This window comes from Rattus norvegicus, chromosome 17 (genome assembly GCF_021556685.1).
Source record: "Rattus norvegicus strain SHRSP/BbbUtx chromosome 17, alternate assembly SHRSP_T2T, whole genome shotgun sequence".
Taxonomy (NCBI): Eukaryota; Metazoa; Chordata; class Mammalia; order Rodentia; family Muridae; genus Rattus; species Rattus norvegicus.
This window is the reverse complement of record NC_141550.1, coordinates 49,883,940-49,898,006: the sequence shown is the minus strand read 5'-3', so window position 1 is coordinate 49,898,006 and position 14,067 is coordinate 49,883,940. Positions and strand designations below refer to the sequence as shown.

The 14,067-nt window shown below is 40.4% G+C and overlaps 1 protein-coding gene across 8 annotated transcripts in view; it reads left to right on the top strand.

Annotated features, from left to right (window-relative positions):
- The window catches only part of Elmo1 (engulfment and cell motility 1), a 523,734-nt gene that overhangs the window by 117,241 nt on the left and 392,426 nt on the right, over positions 1-14,067 (top strand). For all 8 annotated transcript variants that reach the window (NM_001395578.1, XM_087591062.1, XM_087591058.1 and 5 more), the window contains 2 exon segments: positions 320-360; positions 1,344-1,416. In NM_001395578.1, coding sequence (NP_001382507.1) covers positions 320-360; positions 1,344-1,416 — 114 coding nt within the window.

The following is a 14,067-nucleotide window of genomic DNA, read 5'->3' as shown; positions in this document are numbered from 1 at the left end:
ACCTTGCCTGACTCCTGAAGAGCTTGAGGAGCCCTGGGTCCACCTTGACGTTGCAGGCTCCTGTTTGATTTTAATAAGACAGACTTAAATATGATGGCAATGTTCAGTATAGAAACAAGGAGCATAATGAATAATTAATAAACTTGAGGGTGATACTTAGTAATTTGTTACCTTGAGAAAAGTAAGAGACTCACTGGCAGCTACAAGTCACAAATGTAAACTCCTTAGCTAAACTTGTTTATTAGTAGTTTCTTTTTTTGTTTAAAATAATGAAACGAAACTAACTGTATTTCCTTTTTCTTTTTTTTTTCCTTTGTAGAAAAAACCACTGTCTGCCATAATAAAGGAAGTCTGCGATGGGTAAGTGTAACTTGGAGCTTGGTCGAGGCTCTCTAGTCTGTACATAAAAGGCAAATAAAATATTTGCAGTAGAGTGGTGAACATTATTCATAGTACTATAAATAATTCTAACCATACATATGTTCCCAAAACACTGCTCAATCTGCCCAGAGTCACTCACAGTTCCTGTGTGTGAGTGGCACCCCGTTCTGCTGGTCTTGGCCGTTCTTCCTCCAAGAGCAGATAGTGGAGGAGCTGGGGATCCCTCACTGTAGACTAGCTTTCCTTCATTTAGGAAGCTGTGCTCCTTTTTTGGCCTTACCAGCAGGGGCAATCCCCAGGTTCCTGGGGTTAAGCACATACTCCACCCATAGAAACTGAAAGGATTTCTAGGCCAGAGACAATGTGGAACCTCACATGCCTGGAGGCTTGCCTGCCTCTCTGCCTGAGCTGACAATGCAAGGGGGAACCCACTTGAAAGTTACCTCAGATGGTTGACCAGCGCAGCGGAACTGGGCCTCTGTTATATTCCTGATAAATTGCATAAAACTTGGATAGGCAGGATTACGTAGAGATACCCTACCAAAATGGAGTATTCCAGTCCATGCTAGGTATACCAAATGAGAGTTTAGAATTCAGAGACAATTGAAGAACGTTAAATGCAGAATGTAAATTGTGTTCATGTCCTTTGTTTTTACTCTCTTTGTTTCAGTCTTTCAAAAGGAGAAAGAAGGTTGTTTTTAATGTTACACCCACCTCACCTCTGATGTTAAAGATGAAATGTTAAAAGAGGGACCCGGCTTAGCCGGTCGACCTGTGAGATGGCAGGTTTTATCTGGGTAAAGAGACTGAGCAAATGCCTTGTTGTCCTGGAAACTGCCTTGTAACAAGTGCTGTTCTGGGCCAAATCTAACCCTAGATTTAATTTGTCTTAATCCTATAGAACTACTAAAACAGAAATGACCACGTTCATGTTTGTGATTATTTATTCTTATGTTTTAAAGGTGGTCTCTTGCCAACCATGAATATTTTGCTCTGCAGCATGCTGATAGTTCAAACTTCTACATCACAGAAAAGGTAGGTCATAATCCGGGCACTTAAACTGAAGGGAAGCAATCATGGCGCCTTCTTCTGTTTAGGGCCAAAGTTTTGTGTCCTTACTCTCCGTGATAATGAGGTCTATACAGCAAAACCTGCTACTTCAGCATCAAAAAAATACTGTTTAGCACATTCAAGACTGAAGTTTATTAATCCCAGCACTTGGGGAGCAAAGGGAGGTGGATCTCTGAGTGTTAGGCCAGCCTGGTCCACATAATGTTCCAGGATAGGCAGGATTACTTAGAGAGATCCTATCTTAAGGGAAAAAAAGAGTAAAGTCCAAGTAGGTTTCTGAGTCTATTTAACCAATCACATTTGCTTTCTTTACATTTTAAACAAACAAACAAACAAACAAACAAACAAACACAGTTTATTTGTGTGTGAGGGTATGGAGATCAGAGGACAACTTTCAGGAACTGGTTCTGTCTTTCTGCCATATGGGTCGTAGGAACCAAACTCAAGTTGTCAGGCTTGGTGACAAGTGTCTTTACCTGATGAGGCATCTTGTCTCTCTAGCAAATATTTTATCTTTTACTTCTCCTTTGTCAGATTTTTATTTTTTCTCTCTGCATCTTTTTTTTTTATTAAATGTACTTACCACAATGACAAAAATTATTGTGAGATGCGACATCATCTGGACAGTGACTCTTCCCTGGCTCTCAGGAACCTGCTTTCTTCCTGGGTCATTTTAACACTGTTTAATTAAAGTTTGGGAGAGATGTAGCAATATGTGAAGACTTTGCAAGACTCTAAAAGAAAGAAAAAAAGATGTGTAAGGCCTGTGATAGGAAAAGGAAAACTTAGCATTTACTGACCTCCTAATGTGTGCCAGAAACTGGGTCAAGGAAATTGCCTGTGTTTGCTCATTTGTTTCAAGACTAAACTCCAATATGATAATATCGACTTTGATTAACAGGTGAAAACTGAGTCACTGACGTCACGTTGTTAGACCACCATCTTGACTCTAGAGTTAAGAAGGAGCTTTAGATCTTGTGCTTCTAGGATTTCATCTTTGAAAGTTTCTGAAGTACTATAGTGTCCCACTGAACTCTTGAGAGAACTTGATGCACTGTAAAGGAGCCATGCATCCTCATGATGTGGGGCTGTTGGGGGAGGAGGGAAGAAATAGGTAAGGCCTGTCCACCAGTGGTTCCCTGGCTGATGCTGGAACCAGTGAATGCATGATGCTCTTGAAATGGAGAAGTAGATGATCTCAGGCTCTGAAATATGGTAGACTTCATTTGCTCCAATCAACAGTTTCAGGGATGACCTTAGTAAAGTCATCATGAGTTATGTGGTGATTGGAGGTGGAGATGGTGATGTGTCCTGCTTGTGTCTCAGTTACTGTCCCTACAGGCCCTACATAGGTAGGAACCCTGTAGTTAGATGCCTGGAACTGCCTTCAGAAACTGCCCTTTTCTTCCCAGAATGGACACTGGGACTTTCAAGAGTGAGCAAGTTTTCCCTTCATATTCCTGGCTGCAGATGGTGAGGTAGCATGGACTAGATTTTCTGGCAGGTGCTGATTGTATAGTACATACTTTTAGTTTACCCTTGGTTCCTTTAACTTAGTCTATAAATACTTAATTATGTTCCATTTGATTATTTTCTTAATATTTTTAGTGGCACCTATATAATTTGCATGCTAGTCTTTCTGAGATAAGGGGAGTATAAATAAATAAAAGTTGAATGTTGGCAGTTACATTTTAGCCCTGTGGTTTCAGTCATCAGCCATGGGCAGTGAAATTGATTCAGATGGTTGCAAAGCCTTTAATAGAAGGATACAACAGAACTTGTATCTCCTGTGGGTTTTGTGAAATATTTTTCTCGTATACCCACATATCAAACATGTAGATTGAACTGATTCTGCAACCTGTGATGAATATAAGCCACTGCGGTCACTGAGGCCCTGCCTTTGACTAATGTATGCTGACTTGTATCCCCCAGTGGCTGTCATATTCCTTGTCATCTAAGGCCTTAGTTCATTGTTCATTGGCAGCTAAGACCCAGAGCGGAATTATCTCAGGGAAATGGGGTGGGGGTGGGGTGGAGAGGGAGATGGGAGACACACACACACACACACAGAGAGAGAGAGAGAGAGAGAGAGAGAGAGAGAGAGAGAGAGAGAGAGAGAGAGAGAGAGAGAAGCTTTCACAGGGCAGGTTTTCAAATCTTAGTCTCAGATACTAACCAGGTGAGTTTTACATCTGGAAGTTTCCATTTAAGGAACTGTCCTGGGAATGCTGATATAGTGTAGCCAGGTATTTCTTAAGGAAGAAAGAGCCCTGGTGCTTCAGAGACAGACAGATCTCCTTTCTAAAGAGCCAGACCTATATCCACGAGGCATGGTGCACTCTTACCCAAAGTAGTTACAAGGTTGGTTGAGGAATATATGTACTTTCATTTCTTAGAATGATTTTTATAGCATCAGAAGAGATTTAATAGCATTTTTTAAGTTAAAAGTCATATACATCTAGAAAATTGAAACTGCTAAGAGTAGGGGCGTTGTTGTAAAATTATAAAATGGGCTGTCTTTTACCCCCACTAGAATCAGCACCACAGTGCCCCAAGATATCTGCTAGATATCTTGCCAGAAACACACATCCCAACTCCATGGTGGCCCAGTGTCTCTGCCACCACACACTCTCCCAAAGTCAAATTGCCACAAGAAAGAACACACAACACAATAACCTCTGATCCAATTGATAAGATATAATTGCCCACCTAAACATACCAAGCCCTATACACATCCATCCCTTAAGAATAATCATAGCAACCTGTAAATATACAGAGTGGAATCTTTAAGTCAGCCTCCATGTTCTCTCTGCAGCTTCTTCTGCAGTCTCTTTCAGTCTCCTCTCCTTTCAATTCCAGTCTCCTCCTCTTCCCTCAAACTTTTCTCCTGCTCATCCTTCCTTTTCATCCAATGACAGGCTTTGTTCTTTGTACCTGCTTACACCTGCGTGGTGACATCATCCCACATAGGGGGACTTTCATTATTTTTTGAGGCACTGTAATCATTTTTGGAGGGAATCTTCTTTGCCTAAGACATTCTTTCTGTTGGGTTTCTAAGGGACTGTCCTTGTACATCTGCCATCAATCCTTCAGTGCATAGTCACAAAGATTAGTTTTATCCTAAGCATTTAGAGAGTAAGAATGCTCCTTCCAGTCATAGTCCTGTGTTTGTAAATAATGTGTCACAGCTCTTCTCCTCCAACTGTGTGTGCCTATGTAAGGCACAGAGCTAGACATGCAGTAAAGGAGACCACAATGTATCTTGACCCTTTTGGGGTCAAACTGGGCTATCCTTGGTTTGCATCTAAGTTCTTGTAAATTAGTTCCCTCCAAAAATAGAGACCCCTTTCTGTTCTTAAAATAACATAGCATTCTCCTGATACAACCTAGTGAATTGTTATGTAATATCTGCATCACCATGGTAACAAGTGACTAATTTTTGAAGCTTGTACATGTCATTAGTTCCAGACTTTTACTATGGGATGGTTTTCCTCTCCTTTACAAAAATCACCTGTAATTGAAAAGGTAAATATTGCACAGCCCTGATCCAACATGAGAACACATGAAACCACTGAGGGATGCTTGAGTTTTCTCCCAAAGATCTTCAGGAAGGAAGCCCTCCTCTGTCTACTTTTCTCATGTTATCTGAACCTATTTTCTAAAAGAGTTCTCATTTGCTTATTGAGCCATTAACATGGGTTTTAGTGTAGTGGGTACGATGTTAAGGAACATTTTGAAGTATGGTATGAAAAGTTGTAGGGGACTAGTAAGATGTATTTATTTGCAAGTTCAAATTCTGGCTCAGAAACATAAATTTCAGGATAGATGAGTGGTGTGTGTGTGTGTGTGTGTGTGTGTGTGTGTGTGTGTGTGTGTGTATACACTTCTCACTGTTGCTGTGAAATTTCTCTTTTGAGGAGGAATGGTAGTGAGGGAGTGCTTCTGGTTTTAGTGATCACTGATTATCATCATTGTAATATAATGAGGAAATGAGCACCTTCATTTTCATGGGGAAAGTGAAGTCAAGGAAGTTATGAAACAATTTGGGTAACCTGATACACTAGAAGTGATCAAGCCTAGCCTGGCCTTGGTATGTCTGCTTCCAGAGCTGTCTCTGTTCTGTTGTCTGGGCTCCTGAGTGTTGGTAATACCCTGTCTTTGCTGGCATGGTGATCCTGATTCTGATTGCCTCAGGAGTCACAGGACAACAGTATCATTGTTAGCAGTGTCAGTATGTGACTTTCTTGTACTTGTACTTGTAACTTATATCAGGTGTAACCTCCAGTAACTCAATAGAGAGATACAAACTTTTCCCCCTGTCTTTGCTATAGATTATCTAACCATCTGGGATAAGTACTGTGATTGTACTATTGGCATTTTTTTCTTTTTAAGGGAAATGAGAAAAGTCCCTTGCTCTTTTTCATAAGTATGCAGAAAGGGGTGGGCCTCTCCAAACTATAGACACGGGAGGAAGCATTACGAGTGATATCCTTTTGATTAACTGAGGCTGTGCCGTATTTCCAGAATGGTATTTGGCTCCCCTCTGCTAAAACTAACTCAAGTACATATGAAGTAGAGAAATCTATCCACATAAATTCAGTAAATTATCTTGTAATCACAGATGTGATGAGCTTCATGCAGGCACTGTCTGCAAAGCTGCCCCTGGAGCCTCTGGGAGGAAGTGGGGCTATTTGAGGAATACCTGTGTTCTCCTATCCCCATTCCTCTAAGTGCTCTGGTTTCTCTATGTGTGGTCCAGGTTCCTGGCAGCTCTTGGTGGCCTCTGGGACAGGGCCTCCTGTCCTGGGAGATTATTGTGCAGATTCCATTGTCACGAGTCAGTCATAAGTCATCAGAATAAAACCAGTGTCCAGCAAATGCCAACACTCTGTGATAAGCAGAGAGGAGCAAAGCTTCCGGTCCTCATTTCCATCTAAGGTTTCTTTTTCCTGTGTTTCACTCTTGTCCGAGGCCAGTCAGCCCCACGCCCTGACTGAAACCAACTTAGTGACGATAGGTCAACAACTTTCTCAAAGACATAGATTTGAACTTCAGCAAACCCGAGCACGGGGGTGGGGGGTGGGGGGTGGGGGGTATAAAATGTCTGGCATTGTGAGGTTTTTCTATAAGAATCAGGGTTCTTTTTTTTAATTGGATATTTTTTAACTTTATATTTGAAATATTATTCCCCTTTCCCATCCCTCCTACCCCTACTTCTATGAGGGTGTTCATAGAACATACACCCATACACCTACCCCTTCCTGCCTCCCCACCCTGACATTCCTCTACACTGGGGCATCAGCCTTATCAGGACCAAAGTCTTCTCTTCCCATTGGTGCCCAACAAGGTCATCCTTTTCTACATATGTAGCTGGAGCCATGGGTCTGTCCATGTGTACTCTTTGAATGGTGGTTTAATCCCTCGGAGCTCTGGTTGGTTGGTATTGTTGTTCTTATGGGGTTGCAAACCCCTTCAGCTCCTTCAATCCTTTCTCTAATTCCTCCATCGGGTACCCCGTTCTCAGTTCAATGGTTGGTTATGCGCATCTGCCTCTGTATTTGTCATGCTCTGGCAGAGACTCTCAGGAGATAGCTATATCAGGTTCCTGTCAGCATGCACTTCTTGACGGCCACAATATTGTCTGGGTTTGGTGGCTGTATGTATATAGGCTGGATCCCCAGGTGGGATAAGGTCTGGATGGCCTTTCCTTCAGTCTCTACTCCAAACATTGTCTCCGTATATCCTACTATGAATATTTTTGTTCCCCCTTCTAAGGACTGAACGATTCACACTTTGGTTGTACTTCTTCATGAGTTTCATGTGGTCTATGGATGGTATCTTGGGTAATCTGAGCTGGGCTAATATCAACTTATCAGTGAGTGCATACCGTGTGTGTGTGTGTGTGTGTGTGTGTGTGTGTGTGTGTGTGTGTGTGTAAGATATTTTCTAATTCCATTCAATTGGCTATCAATTTCATGAAATCATTGTTTTTAATAGCTGAGTAGTATTCCATTGTGTAAATGTACCACATTTTCTGTATCCATTCCTCTCTTGAAGGACATCTGGCTTCTTTCCAGCTTCTGGCTATTATAAATAAGGCTGCTATGAACATAGTGGAGCATAGGTCCTTGTTATATGTTGGAGCATCTTCTCTGTAGATACCCACGAGTGGTATAGCTGGTTCCTGAAGTAGTACTATATCCAATTTTCAAGGACTGATTTCTAGAGTGCTTATACCAGCTCTCAATCCCACCAACAATGGAGGAGTGTTCCACTTTCTCCACATCCTTGCCATCATCTGTTGTCATCTGAATTTTTGATCTTAGTCATTCTCACTCATGTGAGGTGGAATCCCAGGGTTGTTTTGATTTACATTTTCCTGATGACTAAGGATGTTGAACATTTCTTTAGGTACTTCTCAGCCATTTGATATTCCTCAGTTGAGAATTTGTATTTTAGCTCTGTATCCAATTTTTAATAGGGTTATTTGATTTTCTGGAGTCTAACTTCTTGAGTTCTTTGTATATATTGGATATTAGCCCTCTATCAGATGTAGGATTGATAAAGATCTTTTCCCAATCTGTTTGTCACTATTTTGACCTAATGACAGTGTCCTTCACCTTACAGAAGCTTCGTACTTTTATGAAGTCCCCTTAGTGATTCTTGATCTTAGAGCATAAAGCATTGGTGTTCTGTTCAGGAAATTTTGTCCAGTGCTCATGTGTTCAAGGCTCTTCCCCACATTTTCCTCTATAAGTTTGAGTGTACCTGGTTTTATATGGAGGTCTTTGATGCACTTGGACTTGAGCTTTGTATAGGGAGATAAGAATGGATCAATGTGCATTCTTCTACATGCTGAGTGCCAGTTGAACCAGCACCATTTTTTGAAAATGCTATCTTTTTCCCACTGGATGGTTTTAACTTCTTTGTCAAAGATCAAGTAAACATAGGTGTGCGTGTTCATTTCTGGGTTTTCAATTCTATTCTATTGATCTACCTGCCTGTCTCTGTGCCAATAGCATGCAGTTTTTATCACTATTGCTCTGTAATACAGCTTGAGGTCAAGGATGGTTATTCCCCCAGATGTTCTTTTATTGTTGAATATAGTCTCGCTATCCTGTTTTTGTTTTTTTTTGTTTGTTTTTTGTTATTCCGAATGAATTTGCAAATTGTTCTTTCTAACTCTATGAAGAATTCAGCTGGAGTTTTGATGCAAATTGCATTGAATGTATAGATTACTTTCAGCAAGATGACCATTTTTACTATATTTATCCCGCCAATCCATGAGCATGGGAGATCTTTCCATCTTCTGAGATTTTCTTCAATTTCTTTCATCAAAAACTTGAAGTTCTTGTCATACAGATCTTTCACTTGCTTGGTTAAAGTCACAGGAAGGCATTTTATATTATTTGTGACTATTGTGAAGGGTGTCATTTCCCTAATTTCTTTCAGTCTGTTTCGTATATTTGGCATTTTGACTATTATGTGATTGCAGGAATTTCTTTTTTGGCCCAATCTATTTAGAGTTTTGTAGACTTCTTGCATGTTTATGAGCATCTCTTTCTTTAGGTTAGGGAAGATTTCTTTTATAATTTTGTTGAAGATATCTACTGGCCCTTTAAGTTGGGAGTCTTCACTCTCTTCTTTCTATACCTATTCTCCTTTTGTTTGCTTTTTTCATTGTGTCCTGAATTTCCTGGATGTTTTGGGTTAGGAGCTTTTTACTTTTTGCATTTTCATTGACGGTTGTGTCAATGTTTTCCATGGTATCTTCTGCCCCTGAGATTTGTTCTTCTATCTCTTGTATTCTGTTAGTAATGCTTGAGTCTATTACTCTTGATCTCTTTCCTAGGTTTTCTATCTCTAGGGTTGTCTCCCTTTGTGATTTTTTATTGTTTTTATTTCCATTTTTAGATACTGGATAGTTTTGTTTAGTTCTTTTGCCTACTTGGTAGATTTTTGCGTTTTCTCTTTAAGGGCTTCTACCTGTTTACTTGTGTTATTCTGTATTTCTTTAATGGAATTATTTATGTCTTTTTTAAAGTCCTCTATCATCATCATGAGTTGTGGTTTAAAATCAAAATCTTGCTTTTCCTGTGTGTTGAGGGTATCCAGGGCTTGCTGTGGTGTGGGAACTTGGTTCTGATGAACCTTGGTTTCTATTGCTTAGATTCTTGCCTTTGCCTCTCACTATGTGCTTATTTCTGGTGTTAGCTTGTCTTGCTGTTTCTGACAATGGTTTGACCCTCCTGTAAGCCTGTGTGTCAGCACTAGTAGGAGACCAGCTTTCTCCTAGTGGGATCTGGGTACAGAGAGCTGTGGCACAGGGTCAGCTCAGCATAGGCAGAAACTGGAAAGATCCTTTGCCAGAGTGCTTCTTAGTTCCTGTGTCCAGAGTGCTCTGTGAGTGTTCCTCTTGGGCCAGAAATGTGTGCAGGAATGGTAGTCTCACCTGTGTTCTCTGGTGTATCAGCACTCCTGGGAGACCAGCTCTCTCCCAGTGGGATCTGGGTACAAAGAGCTGTGGCCAAGAGTCAGGATTCTTGTGATAAAGAGTAATTGTTGCTTCCTCAGCAAACTTTACACCTCAGTAAGGTGTGTACAGAGTCTGTTCATATGAGCAGAGTTTGGTAGCTCCTCCAGGCCTGATTCTTAGCGAGCATCTAAGTGGGGAAAAAAGGCTCTTGTACCCCATATTTCCCTGATGCTTATTCCTTGTGGGTTTCTAGCACACATTTATCTCCTTGGCCTCTTCTTTCCTTGTGACATGCCATGCAGATGTCTCCTCTGCAAAGCATATACTTGCTTTGTGACCCATCAGGGCATTTGTTAACAATGCTTTATAGAGGCCATGTTAGCTACTTGACTATCTGTTTATAGACTTTGTCAAGCACAGGACTCTGGTAGACATGATACATTCCCCAGTGGGTTTCAGGCATTGGTCTAAGTGCTAAGTTTGTGTAGAGTTCCAGTCTTCCTGATTCTCACAGACAGACACTTATCCCTGTCACTTCATTACAATGACAGTATGTGCCACAGAGGAAAAATGTGCCTGAACTTAATGACATCCTCTACAAGTGATATTTAAGTGAAAGTCCAAAGCAGACAGAGTACTGGTGTGGACAACAGTAACATGGCTCAGATTAGTGCTGCTTGTCAACTCTCATGACAAGGCCATGGTAAGAGTGTTGCCCTGCTTTTGAGGCCAGCCTGGTCTACATAGTGAGATCCTGTCTTAGATAAAACAAGCCAAACCTAATCAAATAAGAAAACCACACAAACAAAACAGGGAATCATTTATGTGCACAGAATAGGCAAAAAGAGCCGAGGCTAAGGGGCTAAATATTACTGGACAGTTTTGCATAAGCCACAGTATTTTAGGCTTTTTAAGGGTGTGGTAAGACTTTTAGCTTCATTCTAAAACTATATGAAAGCTTCGAGGTATTTTGAAGCTGTACTTGACCACAAATGTTTGGGCTATTATTACTCTGTTTAATTGTGTTGGAAGCATAAGTCAATGGTAGAAATTACAAAAAAACAAAACAAAACAAAACAAAAAAACTATTTCATTGTGGGTAGGAAAAGAATTCAGGATTGGCTTGGAATCCACATAGGCTGACATAAATGCTGATTTCTACTCTTGAATCTGAGGAGAAAATGCGACCAGATAGCAGAGTTGAAATCTCTACTGTCATCAGGGTGTGTTGGCTCTTTCTTGCCTTTAATCTCAGCACTTAGGAGGCAGAGGCTGGTGGATCTCTGAGTATACCTAGTCTACAAGAGTGCTCCAGACAGGCTAGGGCTACAAAAGGAAGAAATATCCGCTTTCATAAAGTTTACTGTTCATCGCCTCCTTGGCAACTTGCTAATAGTTATAAAACCTTTGTACTTGAATAGTAGTCATCTTTTCTAATTTCAGATGATCTTTTCTTAATAAGTCTATTTTCATAACTAGATAAAATATCAGAATACACTTATCCAACTAATACGCCAACTTCAACTTATTGTTTAGAATTTACTTCTTGTACAAGTGTTCCTAATTTTGAATATATATTTTTTCTAACTTATATTAGGAAAAATAAAAAAAATACATGCAATATTTTCCTATAGATCAGTGTGCAGAAATATAGGAACGAGGAATTTTTTCTTATATTTGATAGCTCAGTGTATGATGGATTGAAGAAGATAAATAAGAAAAAGTCTTTGTCCCTCATTGGAGCTTTCAGTCTGGAGACAGTTTAGTTAACATCACCTGGTAACTGAAAGCCCAGTGTTTGTAAAGTTTACTGTGAATATAATTTGAATTAGGTAGGTTTATAGAACCACTTAGTTATGTTTCTTATTAAAACATTGCTGTGTGAAATGCAACACTTCTACTCTGTTTCTCTATTGTTACTATGGAGCCAGACTTCACATACCCTAAATATAACTGTTTTAGTGATTTTTCTCTTGCTGTGACAAAGCACTATGGTAAAGACAACTTATAGAAGAAATAATTTATTTGGGATTACAATTTCAGAGAATGATTCTACGACCATCATGATAGGGGTGTGGCAGCAAGTAGGCGGGCATTGCATTGGATCAGTAGCTGTGAGCTTACATCTCATCCATAAACACTACGGAGAAAGCAAGAGAGGTGGGGGAAGGGAGGAAGAAGGGAGGAGAGACAGAAAGACATAGAGACTGAGAATATGTGCATGCTAACTGGGAATGGAATAGGCATGGAACCTCAGTTATATACTTCCTCCAAGAAGGCCATACCTCCTAATCCTTCCCAAAGAGTTCCAGCAACTGCGGAACAAGCATTCAAATGTATGAGCCTCTGGGGGCCATTGCCAGTCAGAGGACAACAATAGCTATGACATAATGTTTAGATGAATTTTTTTTATTTATATTTTTTAGGATAGCAAACCATGATATCTTGTAGGATATTTCTGTCTTCTAAAACAGTAGTTTTAAGACTTAAAGTCAGAACTATATATTTACTTCCACTGGCCCATAGCAAACACCCTGACACTTCTAAACAGTACAGGTCTACATAGAATATTGCTACAACCTGGTGGGTAGAAGTGTACACTCTGCATCTGAGGATCAAGAAGCAATAAGAGACTCATCAACTTATATGCATACTAAGGTTTCCAGAAAGGAAGACATTGACCCTGATTTGAAAGTATTGCTGACTGCCTTCCCCGACGACACATAGTATTTTTCATTAAATAAAGGGAAAGTCTCAGTACTCCCTGTGACACATTTTCTAACAACGATGGGAACATTTGGACATAACTCTTTGTTGGAGTCAGTCACTAGGAATGCAGATTGGAGCAGACATGGGGAAAACAGTTGTAAACAGGTCCTTTTGTAAGTTGTTTGCTACATGTGAACCATGAGCCAATAATTTGTCGGTCACCCCTACCCCAACCCCTATGTTTTTCCTTTTCTAATTGGAAATCCCAAAGGTTGTTAGTATTAATATTCACTTTTAGAGCACATTGGATTTTTGCCCAGTTCAATAGTTGAAGATCAAAAGCAGGCATTCAATCAAGGGTGAAATGCTAGTTACAGAATGTGTCTGGTACTTGGTTCTGGAAAGATGATTGCAGTAGAATAGAACTACTACTCTTGGACCCTGTTTACCTTTTCTGAATCTGTCAAGTATGGCATATAAAAATTGAAATGCACATACCATATCCAGATCACAGGTGTTACACACTTACACATGTACAATACTATACACATGCATGCATGTATACATGAATATACACATACACACCACACACAAACACACACACACACTCCTCACATGCACCAGATGGACACATACCATACTATACACACACACACACACACACACACACACACACACACACACACTCCTCACATGCACCAGATGGACACATACCATACCATACATACACACATACACACACACACACACACACACACACACACACACACACACACAGAAAGAGAGAGACAGAGATACAGAGAGACAGACAGACAGAGACAGAGAGACAGAGATAGAGACAGACAGAGCCTTCAGATTGTCCTGACTTTATCTAGCCCTGATGCTGGTTATGCCAGTGGACAGCTAATGCCTTTGCTGTCAGGGGCACTCCACTTACATTCTGTTATATCCTGGTGCATTTGCTCTTAGTGACTCAACTAAACTGGCAGTAGACATTCTGAAATCTCTAAAACCATTTTTGGGTGGTTTTGGAACTTTGTAATTACAGTTTGAGAACTGGATAGAAGCCCTCATTTTGAATTACTCAGTGTTTTTCCTTTAGCAGGGACTTGGACGTGCATAAACTTCAAGATGAAGAGAAAAGACAGTCTAAGTTGAATCACATAAATGAGAGGGCGTGTAAGCCAGAAGGGCAGTGATGCTGTCAGCATTCTTCAGCTGGCAGTGGGTTCTATGACATGTTATTTAAGTTTACCACTGACTCGTGGATATGGGCTAGAATAGGATGATTACATAGATGGATGCCTTGTTTGCCTGGGCTCTGGGGCTTGTGCTTGGTAAGATATGGCTGCTTCTAGAATTACAGGGAAAGATAAATGCCAGAGGTCATCATGATTCCATGTTCTGCAGTTCAGCTACCAAGCCAGTGA